General features: G+C 43.5%; 1 protein-coding gene across 1 annotated transcript in view; it reads left to right on the top strand.

Annotated features, from left to right (window-relative positions):
* Positions 1–911: 911 nt before the first annotated feature.
* The window catches only part of prom1a (prominin 1a), a 62,102-nt gene continuing 44,516 nt past the window's right edge, over positions 912–18,497 (top strand). Inside the window, exons 1-4 of the mRNA XM_087798740.1 lie at positions 912–1,338; positions 13,191–13,249; positions 13,446–13,472; positions 16,593–16,798. Coding sequence (XP_087654866.1) covers positions 1,098–1,338; positions 13,191–13,249; positions 13,446–13,472; positions 16,593–16,798 — 533 coding nt within the window. The 5' untranslated portion in view covers positions 912–1,097. The remainder of the gene's footprint in view (positions 1,339–13,190; positions 13,250–13,445; positions 13,473–16,592; positions 16,799–18,497) is intronic.

Here is an 18,497-nt window from a genome sequence, read left to right as displayed (position 1 = left end):
GAAGTTTAATCGCAACACAAAAACTACCAAATTCAGTGAATATTTGCATGTTAAACGTAAATAAAGTCCAATTACTTTATTTCACACACTTTATTTAAATGTTAACCATGAGACAAAAAAAGTCAATAATTTAAAAATCCTGAAATTGAGAAAACCAAAAAAATACTCTGAAGTTAGAAACTGAACTCAAGTTTGGGTGAAACTAAAAATGTTCAGATCCTCAGGTGAGCAGGAAGTGGTCTCCCAGGTGAGCGACTCTAGACTCCGCCCCTCCTGTGTGCAGTGTAGCAGAGAACACAGACACCAGTGTCCCCAACATCACAGCGCCGGCCTGAGCGGAACCAGGAGCTCAGGTCTCAGCTGCCACCCCCCCTCTGGGGCAGAGAGAGGTCAGAGGTCACGCGAGTGAAGGGAGAGTTTGTGTTTCTTCGAGGAACGATAGAACGTGAAACCTACACAGCTGGTGCTGAAGGTTTGAACTGAATGAACGTGTTGTTGTCAACATTTGTTTGAAGCAGTTAATAAATACTTTATTGTACTTTTTCCTGGAATAGAACTTTGTTTTTAATTTAATTTAATTTTAAAGGGTAAAATACTCTTTGGAAACTCATTATAATAATGTTTTTTAAATAAACTTTTGACTCGAATTTGTGCATTTTACCTTCTTAAAAGATTATAATTTATAATAATAATAATTTTATATAAATTCTGATTTGAGATACAATTTTATTCTAGTTTTTTTTCCCTTTTTTTTTGCAACTTTAATAATGATAATAAAATAAAGGTTTAAGTTCTAATCACCGATCGCTCTTCTCCACCCGCACCTCCCCGGTAGGCGGAGCTCCTCGCTCTCGAGTGCAGCGGCGTCGTGGACGCGCCTCATCCCGCGCTCCCGCGACGCAGCCGGCGGACCTGATGAGACGGGTCTCCTCCATTCTGGACCGGAACCTTCGGACGCCTACAATCCCGCTCCGGGACCAGTCCAGCCGCCTTCTCGTGCGCGGAGCGACGATGCGCGTCTCCGTCAGGACACGGACTTGATCCTGAGGTCCGCTCGGACTCTTCCCCGTCCTGATCCTCCTCAGACCAGAACCGCGATGTGGACCTGGAACTCCGGGATGCTCCTCCTGATGCTGCTCGGACTGGACTCCGGCTCCGCGGAGCTCCAGCAGGAGACCGAGCCCCGCAGACTGCCTCCTCCGGGGAAGTTGGATTTTGGGTTCGTGCCCTCCGGAGTTTACGAGACCGTGGCCCACTACGAACCGGGACCGATCGGGATCTTGTTCTACATGGTCCACACCTTCCTGTGTCTGGTCCAGCCCAACGCCTTCCCACAAGGTGAGCGATCCCCTTGACACCGGGTTCGGTTCGGTCCGTTCAGTCTGGACCCAAGAACCACCTGACCTCGGTCCAGACCCAGAACCATCATCCTCTTCCTCAGTCCTCTCGGTGGTCCTCGCTGAGGAGGTCTGAGGAGGAGGACTTGGTTCTGGACTGGAGGATGGTTTATAATCGAGTCAGAACCGAGCCGATTGGACTGAGCTCAACAGGTTCTTTAAACACCTGAAAATGTTCCGAAATGTCAAATACGAGGATAAAGTTGCTGCCGAGTGAAGATCAGTACAGCGCCCCCTTCAGGAGCAGTTCATTAAAGAACTTATGAAACAATCATCATAACTCAAAATCAAGGATTATGTCTTTTTACTCTTTAAATCTGTCGATTTCCTGAAAATATTATGAAACATTTGTCAGTTGTTTAGATCAATTAATCTGTTTTTAACACGTTTTAAATTAATAATAAACCGTTGATTATTCATATTTAAAAATGAAGATATAAATACAAAATGTATAAAACATTATTGTAAATAAAAAGATACTTGATATTCTCCCTGAAATCAGATATTTATATAGAGAATATTTTAATTTAATCTGTTAATTTAGTTAAAAATCACTTTAATTTGTTTGTTTTTGTATATATATATATATATATATATATTATATATGTATATAGCATGAATTTATTATGAACGACAAACTAACTAAATGATTTATGATTTTATTATATACATATATTATTGCACTGTATACTTTCTTTTTATCAAATATATATCTTTTATCTTTATATGTGTACAATTACATAATTATATTCCTTTTTTTTTTTTTTAAGAAACGAATAAAGATAAATTAAAGAAAAGTAATGTTTATGTTAGGAATAATAGAAATAATCATCATAATAATAATACAAATAAAAAAAAAACGTGTACATTAAACAACAACGTTGAAACATTTCATGAAGACACTTTTAGGTCATCTTCAAGGTCACCCCTCCATGAGTCGCTGCACCTCAACATGAAGCAGAAGCTGCTGCTCTGCTCCACGTCTCTGACGGACGACTGAGCTTCTCTGCCTCGCCCAGAGAGTCCAGTCCTCTGGCTCAGCTCACATCTGTCAATTCTGCAGTCGGTGTCTAATAGAATTAGGTGTGTTTGTTGTGTGTTTGTTGTGTGTTTGTTGTACTTCACAGCTCCTCCCCCCCTCACAGATTATCTTCCCTCTGACTCACCTCGTTAATGGTGTAATCCCATAATTCCCGGCTCCATATACTGTCAGCATGTAGTTTGTCACCGGCGGTGGTGGAGCTGGATCGGGACTCGTCCCAGCTCTCCGGGGACTCCCGTTGCTTAACAAAATAATTGGCTGTAGTTTATGAAAGGAAAGTAGCAGCTGTGAGAGCTCAGTCATCAGCTGAGACTTGGAGTAGAGCAGCTACTTTAGCTTCTTGTGCACGATTTTATTATTACTAGGGGTGTGTATTGGCAAGAATCTGGCGATCATGATTAAGGCGCAACAATACTATATACTGTGATACTGTAGATATATGTGTAGTATTTTCCAGTACTTGACTCTGTGTTGCATAATTTACAGACCACATGACTCTTGACGAAGTCGTAACTGCTTTCATTTGTTTTGAAACCAACATATGTCAAAACGTTTGCTTTAAAAGCTGCTGGAGTCGACTGTATCCTCTCGTCCTCAGTCATTGAGGACGAGAGGGGCTCTGAAAAAAACATTGTGATATTTAAGTTTATTGATATTTTGTCACACCTCCAGTGATTTATGGCCCAAACTAATAATTAATGAAAAATATATTTGCATATTAAAAGGTTAAAGGTCACAGAGGTTCAATTTCACAGGGATGTGACTGAAGTTAGAAACACTCGGGTAGACAGGGGGGTGGACACTGGGGTAACAATTGGGGCGGCTGCTGGGGTAGAGACTTGAGAGGACACTGGTATGGACACGAATAGACATTGGGGTAGATGCCTAAGTAGACAAATGAGTGGATACTGCAGTGGACACTGGGGTAATAACTGGGGTGGAAACTCAAGTAGACACTGGGGTGGAAACGGAAGTAGACACTGGGGTAGACACAACAGTGGACACTGGGGTGGACACTGGGGTGGACACTTAAGTAGACAATGGGGTGGACACGGAGGTAAACACCTGAGTAGACACTGGGGTGGACACAGAGGTAAACACCTGAGTATTCACTGGGGTGGACACAGAGGTAAACACCTGAGTAGACACTGGGGTGGACACGGAGGTAAACACCTGACTTGACACTGGGTGGACACTGGGGTGGACACGGAGGTAAACACCTGACTAGACACTGGGTGGACACAGAGGTAAACACCTGAGTGGACACTGGGGTGGACACAGAGGTAAACACCTGAGTGGACACTGGGGTGGACACGGAGGTTAACACCTGAGTGGACACCGGGGTGGACACAGAGGTAAACACCCGAGTAGACACTGGGGTGTACATAGAGGTAAACACCTCAGTTAACACTGGGGTGGACACAGAGGTAAACACCTGAGTAGACACTGGGGTGTACATAGAGGTAAACACCTGAGTAGACACTGGGGTGGACACAGAGGTTAACGCCTGAGTAGACACTGGGGTGGACACATAGGTAAACACCTGAGTAGACACAGGGGTGGACACATAGGTAAACACCTGAGAAGACACTGGGGTGTACATAGAGGTAAACACCTGAGTGGACACTGGGGTGGACACGGAGGTTAACGCCTGAGTAGACACTGGGGTGGACACATAGGTAAACACCTGAGTAGACACAGGGGTGGACACATAGGTAAACACCTGAGAAGACACTGGGGTGGACACGGAGGTTAACGCCTGAGTAGACACTGGGGTGGACACAGAGGTAAACACCTGAGTAGACACTGGGGTGGACAAGGAGGTTAACACCTGAGTAGACACCGGGGTGGACACAGAGGCAAACACCTGAGTAGACACTGAGGTGGACACAGAGGTAAACACCGGAGTAGACACTGGGTTGGACACAGAGGTAAACACCTGGGTGGACACGGGGGTGGACACAGAGGTAAACACCTGAGTGGACACCGGGGTGGACACAGAGGTAAACACCTGAGTGGACACCGGGATGGACACAGAGGTAAACACCTGAGTGGACACCGGGATGGACACAGAGGTAAACACCTTAGTAGACACCGGGGTGGACACAGAGGTAAACACCTGAATAGACACTGGGGTGGATACCTGAGTAGACACAGGGGTGGACACAGAGGTACACACCTGAGTAGACACTGGGGTGGACACAGAGGTAAACACCTGAGTAGACACTGGGGTGGACACAGAGGTAAAAACCTGAGTAGACACTGGGGTGGACACAGAGGTAAACACCTGAATAGACACTGGGGTGGACACCTGTGTAGACACAGGGGTGGACACCTGTGTAGACACAGGGGTGGACACGGAGGTAAACACCCCAGTGAACACTGGGGTGGACACAGAGGTATACACCTGAGTAGACACTGGGGTGGACACAGAGGTAAACACCTGAGTAGACACTGGGGTGGACACAGAGGTAAACACCTGAGTAGACACTGGGGTGGACACAGAGGTAAACACCTGAGTAGACACTGGGGTGGACACAGAGGTAAACACCGGAGTAGACACTGGGGTGGACACAGAGGTAAACACCTGAGTGGACACTGGGGTGGACACAGAGGTAAACACCTGAGTGGACACTGGGGTGGACACAGAGGTAAACACCTGAGTGGACACCGGGGTGGACACAGAGGTAAACACCTGAGTGGACACTGGGGTGGACACAGAGGTAAACACCTGAGAAGACACTGGGGTGGACGTTGGACTAACGTTCTTGTGCAGCCGTGCGAGTGTCCTCAGACCGGACGTGTCGAGACAGTCGTGGCTCGTAGGACCACTGATGCAGAACTAAAGGACAGAGGACGCCTGACTTGTCATGCATCCGACCGGAGCTGCTCTCCTCTGACCCACATGTGAGGTTCTGGACCGAGAATCACCCGAGGACGCTGCCGGGAGCGCTCGTGGCCCCAGAAGACAGCAAAGTTTCTCTAAAGACCAGTTCTGGTCCAACAGTTGGACCCAAGGTGAAAAATAGATCTGGACCAGGAGGTCGCTGACGGGTCTGACTCTGGTACTGAATGTCTGATCCAGTTTATTGGACCACTAGAGCATCCTGGGTCCAGCAGGGGGCGGGTCCACCTGTTAGTGGTCCTGCAGGTCAACGTGTCTTTTCTTGTGGCCTCAGCAGGCGTCAGATCTGATTAGTGGATCTAATCTGAGCCGGTGTTACCGAGGCCCAGTCTACACATCCGTCCTCGCCCTCTGCCAACAGACTCCTTTTCAGACCGCCTGTCCTCGACCCGGGACTTTTCTTTTTGTGATCCACTTAACCTGTTCAGAGGATCAGACAGAGGGCACAGAGACACTCTCAGGATGACCTGGTCCACAGCAGAGCAGTGGTCTCTGATCCACGGTTCTGTTTGGACCTGGTCAAGGTGGTCACTAGATATCGTCGACTCAGCAGATTCTGCTTCATCCTCCTGGTTCTGGACCGACATCTTGTGTTCAAGAGTCCAGATAAGACAAGATGAATAAGAGACTTAAGTCATATTAGTCTCTCAGGTTCACTTGTATTAGGATTTGAACCAGGAACCATATACCTATAATGGTTCTGCTATATGGTGTGTTTATGTATAGATTATTTTGTGTGTTTATATGTGTGTGTATGTGTACATTTGTAATGTGTGTGTAAATGTGTCTCATGTGTACGTATGTATGTTGGTGTTAATGTCTGTATGTATAAATGTGTGTACATGTGTTTGAAAATATGTCTATGCGTTATGTTTATGAGTGTGTGTTTACATGTGTGTACATCTTTGCATTTGAGTGTATTTAATGTGTGTATGTGTGCTAATTTGTGTACATTTTTGTATGTGTGTGTATGAGATGCGTGTACATGTGTGTACATTTTTGTATGTGTGTACATGTGTGTACATTTTTGTATGTGTGTATATTAGATGTGTGTAAATGTTTGTATATTTGTGTAATAAATGTGTGTATGCGTGCACATGTGTGTACATTTTAGTATGTGTGTGTAATAAATGTGTGTATGCGTGCACATGTGTGTACATTTTAGTATGTGTGTGTATTACATGTGTGTATGCGTGCACATGTGTGTTCATTTGTGTATGTTTGTGTAATAAATGTGTGTATGCGTGCACATGTGTGTACATTTTTGTATGTTTGTGTAATAAATGTGTGTATACATGTACATGTGTGTAAATTTCGTATGTTTGTGTAATAAATGTGTGTATACGTGTACATGTGTGTACATTTTTGTATGCGTTTGTATGAGATGTGTTTGTATGAGATGTGTGTATGTGTGCACATGTGTGTACACTTTTGTATGTTTGTGTAATAAATGTGTGTATACATGTACATGTGTGTAAATTTCGTATGTTTGTTTAATAAATGTGTATACGTGTACATGTGTGTACATTTTTGTATGCGTTTGTATGAGATGTGTTTGTATGAGATGCGTGTATGCGTGCACACGTGTGTACATTTTTGTATGTTTGTGTAATAAATGTGTGTATGCGTGCACATGTGTGTTCATTTGTGTATGTTTGTGTAATAAATGTGTGTATGCGTGCACATGTGTGTTCATTTGTGTATGTTTGTGTAATAAATGTGTGTATGCGTGCACATGTGTGTTCATTTGTGTATGTTTGTGTAATAAATGTGTGTATGCGTGCACATGTGTGTTCATTTGTGTATGTTTGTGTAATAAATGTGTGTATGCGTGCACATGTGTGTACATTTTTGTATGTTTGTGTAATAAATGTGTGTATACATGTACATGTGTGTAAATTCCGTATGTTTGTGTAATAAATGTGTGTACATTTTTGTATAGGTTTGTATGAGATGTGTTTGTATGAGATGTGTGTATGCATGCACATGTGTGTACATTTTTGTATTTGTGTGTATTAGATGGGTTGTATGAGATGTGTGTATGCGTGCACATGTGTGTACATTTTTGTATTTGTGTGTATGAGATGTGTTTGTATGAGATGTGTGTATGTGTGCACATTTGTGTATATTTTGTATGTATGTGTATGAGATGGGTTGTATGAGATGTGTGTATGCGTGCACATGTGTGTACATTTTTGTATTTGTGTGTATTAGATGGGTTGTATGAGATGTGTGTATGCGTGCACATGTGTGTACATTTTGTATTTGTGTGTATGAGATGTGTTTGTATGAGATGTGTGTATGCGTGCACATGTGTGTACATTTTTGTATTTGTGTGTATGAGATGTGTTTGTATGAGATGTGTGTATGTGAGCACATTTGTGTACATTTTTTTTATGTATGTGTATTAAATGTCTGTATGTGTGTACATCTTTGTAAGTGCGTAAATGTCTGCATGTGTACGTGTGTGTGTTTGTTAATGTGTACATGTGTGTGTGTTAATGTGTACATGTTGATAAAGTTCAGCTGGCGTCTCTCACCACAGTAACACACTCCATGGTAACGGTGTTTACTCTGTACTGAGGTATTTTTACTCTGGAGCCTAAATCTGCACACACATATGCACACACACACATGCACACACACATGCACACGCACATGCACACACACACGCACACACACGCACACACACACATGCACACACACATGCACACACATGCACACGCACACACACGCGCTCTGAAATGTCAAGTCACTGGTGTGTGAACGTTCAGCGCAGCCTTCGGTCTGTTGCTTTACACTTTAAATTAGAGCGAATATATTCACGCTGAACTTATTTTACATTTTTCTCATCTCGCCAGAGAAACTTTGAAGCACAAACTGTGGCGGCCTTAAGAGAGTTTTGTTGCCGTGGTAACAGAACCGAAACAAACCCCCCAAAAAAACCCCAGTTGTTTCTGCATCGCATCACGGTCGAGGGGGCAGCGGGTTCTGAAGATCCTGCAGCAACGTGAGACTTTCATCGTCGGTCTCTCCATCTTCAGCAGATTCTGAGCCGAGGGTGTGAAACCAGGTCAGCTGAGATCCTGGTGTGTGTCTCAAAGAAGAGACCAAACACTGAGCTAATACCCCTGTGTGTGTGAGTGTGTGTGTGAGTGTGTGAGTGTGTGTGTGTGTGAGGGGATCAGTGTGTGTGGCAGCAGCAGGAAGAATCCTTTGTGGATCCGACTTTACAAGTGCGCTCCAGTATTGTGGACGGCGGTCCGGCTTATTCGTGCGTTTATTTCCACATTGGAGTCGATAATCCCGTTTGTCACGCCTGTTGTCGCGGCGACGGCTGATGCTCGGCAGCAGAATTATAAAAAGTATCACCAGGATGATTTGAATTTCTTCTCCTCATCTCTAGAATCCCGGCTCTCCGCTCTGCCCCGGGGATCCCGGTCACGCCGAGGGAAAAAAAAACGGTTTCCTCGTCCGAGCGATTCATTTGTCTTGAGTCTTGAGTCGTGAGTCTGTTGTGACTCGGGTCGAGGAGGCAGCAGTTGAAGTCCAGAAGTCCAGACTTCCCTCTCAAACCTTCTAATAGACTTTAACTCCCCAGAGTGTGTCAGGTCTGTCCTGGGGCCTCCTCCTAATTGAACAACTCGAAGTTATCCACATTTGAAACATGTTAAAACTTTTAATCTTTTTACAAATTGAAATGTTGTTGTTTTTTAGTTCCAATAATTCAAAAACTACATTTTCTAAATTAAATATATCCTTTTAAATTCAATATATACAGCATATACCAGACTCATCCAATCGAGCCCAGAGCCACTTGCTTACCTTTATACCAACAGTTTTAATTGCATTTAAAAGGCTCCAAATTAAAAGATATAGTTATATATATATTTAGATTATTATTATTTATTTTATTATGTATAAAAAATACATCATTTTATTTTTAATATTTCGATTTTTTTTAAATGTAATTTATTAAAAACCCAAATTCAATCTTTCGATACAGAAATGATAATAATAATAATAATAATAATAATAATAATAATCTCTATTTATATAGCGCCTTTCTAGACCAGGGTCACAGGTAACTTTTTAAATGTTTAATTTATTGGCAAAAGTCCGGTCAATCAGATAGGGGTCTAATGTTAGTAGAGAGTCGCTTTTTAATGTATTTTCAATCCGACATTGTAGTTGTCACAAACGGCAGACTTTGAGCATGAACTCTGATTGACTCTCTTGTTGGACTGATCCTCCCAGAATGAAGTGAGGCTCAAGTCTTCGGGTTCCGAAGGATCATGAGATCAAGGACTCGGAGGACTTAGGAGGTTCCATCGTTAATGAGGCCTTGATCGTATCGGAAGAGTCGACTTCACCGCCTGAGATCCAGTCGGGGATCATCTTCGTCTGCTGTGTGACTGATTGTGTAGTTCGGTGTGAGTGTGGGTTCGTACGTGACGGGAGGAAGTCGTGCTACAACAGTGACGGGAGACGATGTTCTTGTTCGAGTCAGTCTTCGTCTCATGTTTTTGTTCTTTAAGTACAAAGTGACAAATCTTACTGGTTCTGGTCTGAAGTAGTAAATGATATTTGAAGTCGTATTTCATCAGCTGATATGTTTTACGTCTAGTAAAATGTCTTTCGCTAGCTTGTCCTAGCATGCTAGCTTTTCTTAGCATTTTAGCTCATCTCAGTGTAGTGGCTTGTCTAGGCAGAATACCTTGTCTTAGCATGCTAGCTTTCCTAGGCATGTTAGCTCGTCTCAGCGTACTAGCTTGTCTTGGCACAACCACTTTTCTTAGCATTTTAGCTCATATTAGCGTATGAGCTTGTCTAGGCACGATTGGTTTTCTTAGCTTGTTAGCTGGTCTCAGCGTACTAGCTTGTCTAGGCACATTGGCTTTTCTTAGCATGTTAGCTCGTCTCGGCGTAATAGCTTGTCTAGGCACGATACTTTTCTTAGCACGTTGGCTCGTCTCAGCATACTGGCTTGTCTATGCATGATAGCTTTTCTTAGCATGTAAGCTCGTCTCGGCGTAATAGCTTGTCTAGGCACGATAGCTTTTCTAAGCATGTTAGCTCGTCTCAGCGTACTAGCTTGTCTAGGCATGATAGCTTTTCTTAACATTCAAGCTCGTCTCAGCGTACTAGCTTGTCTAGACACAATAGCTTTTCTTAGCATGTTAGCCGGTCTCAGTGTACTAGCTTGTCTAGGCACATTTACTTTTCTTAGCATGTTAGCTCATCTCGGCAAACTAGCTTGTCTAGGCACGATGGCATTTCTAAGAATATTAGCTAGTCTCATCGTACTAGCTTGTCTAGGCACGAATGGTTTTCTTAGCATGTTAGCTGGTCTCATCGTACTAGCTTGTCTAGGCACGATGGCTTTTCTTCGCATGTTAGCTTGTCTCAGCGTACTAGCTTTTCTAGGCACGATTGGTTTTCTTAGCATGTTAGCTGGTCTCATCGTACTAGCTTGTCTAGGCACGATGGCTTTTCTTAGCATGTTAGCTGGTCTCATCGTACTTGCTTGTCTAGGCACGATGGCTTTTCTTAGCATGTTAGCTGGTCTCATCGTACTAGCTTGTCTAGGCACGATGGCTTTTCTTCGCATGTTAGCTTGTCTCAGCGTACTAGCTTGTCTAGAGACGATATATTTTCTTATCATGTTAGATCTTCTTGTCTAACTGCTTACCTTAGAACGCTAGCCCATCTCAATAGCTCAAGTGTTTGGCTTATCTTAGTATGCTAGCTGATTGTAGAACGTAAGCTTGTCTAGTTGCTGTTTTTCTCTTAACGATATTGACATGAAGGTGAAGAATAATATTTCTAAGACATTTCTAAGAACAACTTAACGCTTCGATCAATGTCACACAGAAGGTTACCAGCTGCCTCGTCTGCGAAGACGCCACGAGGGTCTGACCAGTAGATGAGTGGGCGGAGCTTAGATGTTGTTGTGTAACAAACAGTTAAGGCTCAGCTTGACTTCCATCATGTGTTCCCCCCCGACGGATCGATACCGGTCCCTCAGACGAGACAGGACCTCCTGCTGTGAGGCAGCATGTGCTCCTGACATTAAACTAAACTGGAGGTTTTGGTTTCAAATCCCAGACGATCGATCCTCGCTTGTTTATCGTGGTCGTCGTCCGCTGGTCCTAAACCCTCCGGCTAATCTTCCCGCCGAGGGGATTAGACGTCGCACGTCTGGATGTCGCTGACCTTGAGTGTCGGCTGTAATTATGGAATTAAAATCTCCGGCATGAGCATCACTTCATGAAGAAAATCTGTGCCATCAGAATATTTGTTATTAATAGTAGTTGAATTGAACATTGTAATGTTGAAACCTTGAATCAATAACATCTATATTTAGAGGATTTTTCATTATATTATTATTTAATAATTACATTACAAATCTTTCATAGTTGATATTTTGATTCTAAATTCGAATATGATATTATATTTCATAGACTTTAAAAGTTAAATAATGGTATAACAATAATATAATAATAAATAAAACATGTTGGAACTTTTAATTTTTTTAAAATTTGAAATATCGTTGTTTCTAAGGTTTGAATTTTGTTTTTTTTAATAATAAAATTCAATAGTTAAAATATTTTCTAAATACTTTTCTTTTTTTCACACATAGAGTCTGATTTTCTCATTCCAATAATTCAAAAACTAGATTTTAAAAATGGAATATTTTTAATTTCATAGACTTTAAAAGTTAAATACTGGTATAATAATCTCACCATTTTTTATATTTAATTTTTATACAAATTCAACATTTCAATAAAGAAATTATTGAATTAAATTATTCAAAAAAACAAATCAATGATTTAATAAAAGAATAAAAAATAATTCGAAAAATGTATTGTTTAAACCTTTGAAATGTTCCGCTGATGAATGTTATGAACATTTCGGAACTTTTGTTTTGAAATAATCACGTGAATAATCATATAAATTATAAAAAATTAAAAAGTACTTTGAAAAAAGTGTAATTAACGTTGAAATTATAATAACAGCTTTAAGTTTATAGTCTTTCTTGATGTAGTTTTTTCATTTTATTTTTATTTTCCGTCTACATTGATCACTATTTTGAAGTGAAGAACCAGGATGACGACCTGGTGACCATGACGACGACCTTTTAATACAAGACATGATACAAACATGGTCGTGAGTTCAATCCCGCCACGTCTCCGGTGACACAGGTTGTCATCGTACAGTGTGTTGTGTTGAGAGTTGTGTATTCGTCTCTGACCTGCTGACAAAGACCGAAATATAACCTGCACGTCCATGAAGATCCACTTGTCTGTGTTCCTCTCCGGGGATCGGTTTCCTGCCGATGACGAGGTCCGACGTGGCTTTCATTGCCGACAAAAGACGTTGTGTCGCGTTACACTCGACACAGAAACACACACGAGTTCCCACAGTCGCTGCCGTGGACTTGAACCGGCGACTCGTCAGTCGAGCTGCAGCAACAATATGACAGTTTCGCTGGTTTTCGAACAAAGTGCGTGTGACAGCAGAACCACCAGAACCAGAGCTGTCAAGCAGAACAGACACAAAACCGCTGGAGGATGCTGGTCCCTGTCAGTGTGGTCCGGCCCTGGGGGGTGAAGGGGGGGCAGCTCCGGGGTCACGTTTTGACAAGAACTTGTCATATCTGGAGCAGAAGATTTTCTGCTGAGTCAGCCTCGTTAAAAAATCTGAGTCAGAAGTCTGTAATAGACTTGCTCGTCCAGGCCTGTCCAACTGTAAGAGATGTGGTCGTCTGGACCCTCGGCCACCATGACCCCGCACCTCCTCTTCGCCTGCCACAGCAGCAGCTGATTCTCCTTCTCTCTTCCAGATCTTCTGGTCCGACTCGCCAAGGACAAGTTCGGAGCCATTCAGGACGAGTACCAGAAGGTGAGTCGGGGAGATGAAAAAACATGTTTCAGAAGTCATGTGATCGTCACGAGTGTGAGACAGCAGCCTGTCTCACTCGCCTGTAGCTGGACGTCATGTTTTTGAGCCTTTTTGTTTTTGGTCGTCGTCTTTGTTCACCCGTGTCTGTGTGGTTCTTCTCTTCCTGTCACGCCGCATGACCTCCGACCTCCCACAGCCAGAGAACATAGTGCTGACCCTGCAGGTAAAAAAAAAACCACCTGTCTGTCATCACAGGTCCCACCATTAACCCCCCGTCATGGTGTGGTCTCACCCCTGAGCCCCTCACAGCGTGTTGTAGCTCCTGCTAGTCCCTGTAGCTGCAAACTAACTCACTCACTGTCGACACCTCAGAGGCTGTTGTGTAGTCTCAGCAACACTGACGCACAAGTGTGTGTCCTGAACTACACAGGAGTGTGTCCTGAACTACACAAGTGTGTGTCCTGAACTACACAAGTGTGTGTCCTGAACTATATACGTGTGTGTCCTGAACTACACAGGTGTGTGTCCTGAACTACACAAGTGTGTGTCCTGAACTACACAAGTGTGTGTCCTGAACTACACAAGTGTGTGTCCTGAACTACACAAGTGTGTGTCCTGAACTACACAGGTGTGTGTCCTGAACTACACAAGTGTGTGTCCTGAACTACACACGTCTGTGTCCTGAACTACACACGTGTGTGTCCTGAACTACACAAGTGTGTGTCCTGAACTACACAAGTGTGTGTCCTGAACTACACAAGTGTGTGTCCTGAACTACACAAGTGTGAGTCCTGAACTACACAAGTGTGTGTCCTGAACTAGACAAGTGTGTGTCCTGACTGATACAGACTAACATTTTAGGAGTGTGTGTTGTTCCAGAGAATACGTTTTAAACTGCTGGTCAGATGTGGATGACTGTAATGAGTGAGACAGATGTGGACATATGTGATGAGTGAGACAGATATGGTTGTCTGTGATGAGTGAGACAAATGTGGAAGTTATTAGTAATACGGATGTGGACGTCTGTGATGAGTGAGACAAATGTGGAAGTTATTAGTAATACGGATGTGGACGTCTGTGATGAGTGAGACAAATGTGGAAGTTATTAGTAATACGGATGTGGAAGACTGTAATGAGTGAGACAGATGTGGACGTCTGTGATGAGTGAGACAGACATTGACGATCGCGATGAGTGAGACAGATGTTGATGACTGTAATGTGTGAGACAGATTTGGACGTCTGCAATGAGTAAGACAGATGTTGATGACCGTAATGAGTGAGACAGACGTGGACGTCTGTTATGAGTGAGACACATGTGGACGTCTGTGATAAGTGAGACAGATGTTGACGACTGCAATGAGTGAGACTGATGTTGATTACTGTAATGTGTGAGACAGATGTGGATTACTGTAATGTGTGAGACAGATGTGGACGACTGTAATGGGTGAGACAGATGTTGACGGCTGTAATGAGTGAGACAGATGTGGACATATGTGATGAGTGAGACAGATATGGTTGTCTGTGATGAGTGAAACAAATGTGGAAGTTATTAGTAATACGGATGTGGACGTCTGTGATGAGCGAGACAGATGTGGAAGACTGTAATGTGTGAGACAGATGTGGACGTCTGTGATGAGTAAGACAGATGTGGACATATGTGATGAGCGAGACAGATGTGGAAGACTGTAATGCGTGAGACAGATGTAGACGTCTGTGATGAGTAAGACAGATGTGGACATATGTGATGAGTGAGACAGATATGATTGTCTGTGATGAGTAAGACAGATGTGGACATATGTGATGAGTGAGACAGATATGATTGTCTGTGATGAGTAAGACAAATGTGGAAGTTATTAGTAATACGGATGTGGACGTCTGTGATGAGCGAGACAGATGTGGAAGACTGTAATGTGTGAGACAGATGTGGACGTCTGTGATGAGTAAGACAGATGTGGACATATGTGATGAGCGAGACATGTGGAAGACTGTAATGCGTGAGACAGATGTAGACGTCTGTGATGAGTAAGACAGATGTGGACATATGTGATGAGTGAGACAGATATGATTGTCTGTGATGAGTAAGACAGATGTGGACATATGTGATGAGTGAGACAGATATGATTGTCTGTGATGAGTGAGACAAATGTGGAAGTTATTAGTAATACGGATGTGGTTGTCTGTGATGAGTGAGACAGATGTGGACGTCTGTGATGAGTGAGACAGACATTGACGATCGCAATGAGTGAGACAGATGTTGATGACTGTAATGTGTGAGACAGATTTGGACGTCTGCAATGAGTAAGACAGATGTTGATGACCGTAATGAGTGAGACAGATGTGGACGTCTGTGATGAGTGAGACAGACATTGACGATCGCAATGAGTGAGACAGATGTTGATGACTGTAATGTGTGAGACAGATTTGGACGTCTGCAATGAGTAAGACAGATGTTGATGACCGTAATGAGTGAGACAGATGTGGACGTCTATGATGAGTGAGACAGACATTGACGATCGCAATGAGTGAGACAGATGTTGATGACTGTAATGTGTGAGACAGATTTGGACATCTGCAATGAGTAAGACAGATGTTGATGACCGTAATGAGTGAGACAAATGTGGAATATGTCAAATAGAATCTGACAGGTGTGTCTGATGAAGGCTCTTATCCAGGTTGTTAAAAACTAAACTGGAGGAAACTTGTGAGGAACAATAATCCAGGATCCTGATCCCAAACTGATCCACCTGCTGTCGCTCATCTGTGAATCTTACTCGGATGTTTTCATCACGCCACCTCCTCCTCCTGAAGGTCACCTTGTTTGAGGGACAAAGACCCCGAAATAGCCGACTCCGGGGGGGGGCGGGCGCCGCTGAGCTGGAAAAATCCAACACAAACATTTGAGTGTCGTTTTGCCCAATTACAGGCAGCGCCGCCGGCCGAGCGTCCAGGCGAGCGTTCGCTGCACGAAGGGTTGGCGGTCTGATGACCCGGCGCTCTCATCCGAGCGTTCACGCCGATGATGTCACGGCGGTGTCATCGACGCGTCCCTGAGCGAGGCTCGTCCGTCGTTCGTTAGGGACTCGGACTCGCGTCGGTTTGCAGGAACCGGAGCAGCAGAAATGTCAGTCAAGAAAAGTGCAAAATCTGACATTTTCTTCTCGCTCCGGGTTCTGAGCCTCCAACCATGAGGCTTCATCTGTGAGGGACCTGGAGTAGATCTTTCTGAAGCTAGTCTGTGTTGGTAGTCGATCCCTGCAGGATGAAAGTGGATTTGTTGTGAGGAATCCTGGCATGTATTTTTAGCATCCCTCTCTTCATTAATCCTCTCCTCCCTCCATCACAGGCGCTCTACTACGAGATGGGCTTCCTGGTGTGTGCGGCCATCGGCCTCGTCTTCACGGTCCTCATGCCTCTGGTCGGACTCTTCTTCTGCATGTGCCGCTGCTGCGACAACTGTGGAGGTGAGATGCACCAGCGGCAGAGGAAGAACGCCGACTGCAGGAGAGGATTGTTGGGAACACTCTTGTTCTCCACCTCGCTGGTCATCACGTGAGTCACACACACACGTTCAAACATAAACATAAACACACACAAAGAAACACAAGCAGAGATACACATTCAAACATAAACATAAACATAGATACACGCTCACAAAGAAACACAAGCATAGATATACATCGAAACATAAACATAGATACACGCTCACAAAGAAACACAAGCATAGATATACATCGAAACATAAACATAGATACACGCTCACAAAGAAACACAAGCATAGATATACATCGAAACATAAACATAGATACACGCTCACAAAGAAACACAAGCATAGATATACATCGAAACATAAACATAGATACACGCTCACAAAGAAACACAAGCATAGATACACATCGAAACATAAACATAGATACACACTCACAAAGAAACACAAGCATAGATATACATCGAAACATAAACATAGATACACACTCACAAAGAAACACAAGCATAGATATACATCGAAACATAAACATAGATACACACTCACAAAGAAACACAAGCATAGATATACATCGAAACATAAACATAGATACACGCTCACAAAGAAACACAAGCAGAGATACAAATTCAAACAAAAACATAGATACACACTCACAAAGAAACACAAGCATAGATATACATCGAAACATAAACATAGATACACGCTCAAAAAGAAACACAAACATAGATACACACTCAAAAAGAAACACAAACATAGATATACACTGAGACGAATTAACATCATTCATTCATGAACTGACTTGATGACTTTTGTGACAGTTGAACTACTATGACACACAACCATGTTAACCAGGCTGTGAGGTCAAGACACACACACACACAGACACACACACAAACATTTTTCTGTCTTAGTCTTGATGACCAGCGACTCAAGCATATTGAATCGATCAAGTCTTTAATTTCTGAAAAAAGATACGCGTCAACTTTCTCGCACTTAGACCTGAAACTGAACTCATTGATGATGATGATGAAGGTGCTGATGACTGTGCTGATGTTAATGAAGATGGCGAGAGGTTCCTGGTGTCTTCTTCTTCATCTGCTCTGAGACGAGCGTTTGATGACGAGGATGATGAAGATGATTTCTCCACTAATTGGGTTCTGTCTCCACCTGCTCGGAGACGAGCGTGTGAACCCAGAGTGAGGCGATGAAAACTGAAAACCCGCGGAGCTGCTGCTGCTCAGGCTGAGCTTCTTTGAGTTTCCTCTCTTAGAAATTCCTCAGCGACGTCTCGGCACCTCCTTCAGCTGCTTTTATTAAGTCTCCCCGGCTACCGCCGTGAGCCTCTAATGAAGCCACTCCGGCGGGGAGAGGGATGAGTTCAATTCCCTCGTCGCTGATCTAACAGCAGCAGCAAGAGATAGAAGTTCCCACAAAAACCCCTAAATCTGATTAGAGGAGGCGGGGAGATAATGGTGCGAGGATGGGAGAGAGACCACCCGGCTGCTCACTATCTGCCGCTGATAGCATTGTTGTACGTCGACGCCGTGACTCGCTTTATTACTTTCTTTTTTCATCCGCTCAGAGAGAGAAGTTGTTATCGCTGTGATATCACCTTTCATTAGCACCTCGGCTATGTTGACGCTCGTCTTTTTTAAAATCTGAGCGAGAGAAACGTTCGTTTAAGTCGTCGGTAAACTTCCTCAGAGGCCACGTTATGAACTGTGATCGCGGTCAGGAGCCGTCAGAACGGAGGAGGCGACGAAA

Source organism: Callionymus lyra, chromosome 9 (genome assembly GCF_982586985.1).
Source record: "Callionymus lyra chromosome 9, fCalLyr1.hap1.1, whole genome shotgun sequence".
Taxonomy (NCBI): Eukaryota; Metazoa; Chordata; class Actinopteri; order Syngnathiformes; family Callionymidae; genus Callionymus; species Callionymus lyra.
The sequence above is the reverse complement of the archived record's forward strand: the minus strand, read 5'-3'. Positions and strand labels throughout refer to the sequence as shown.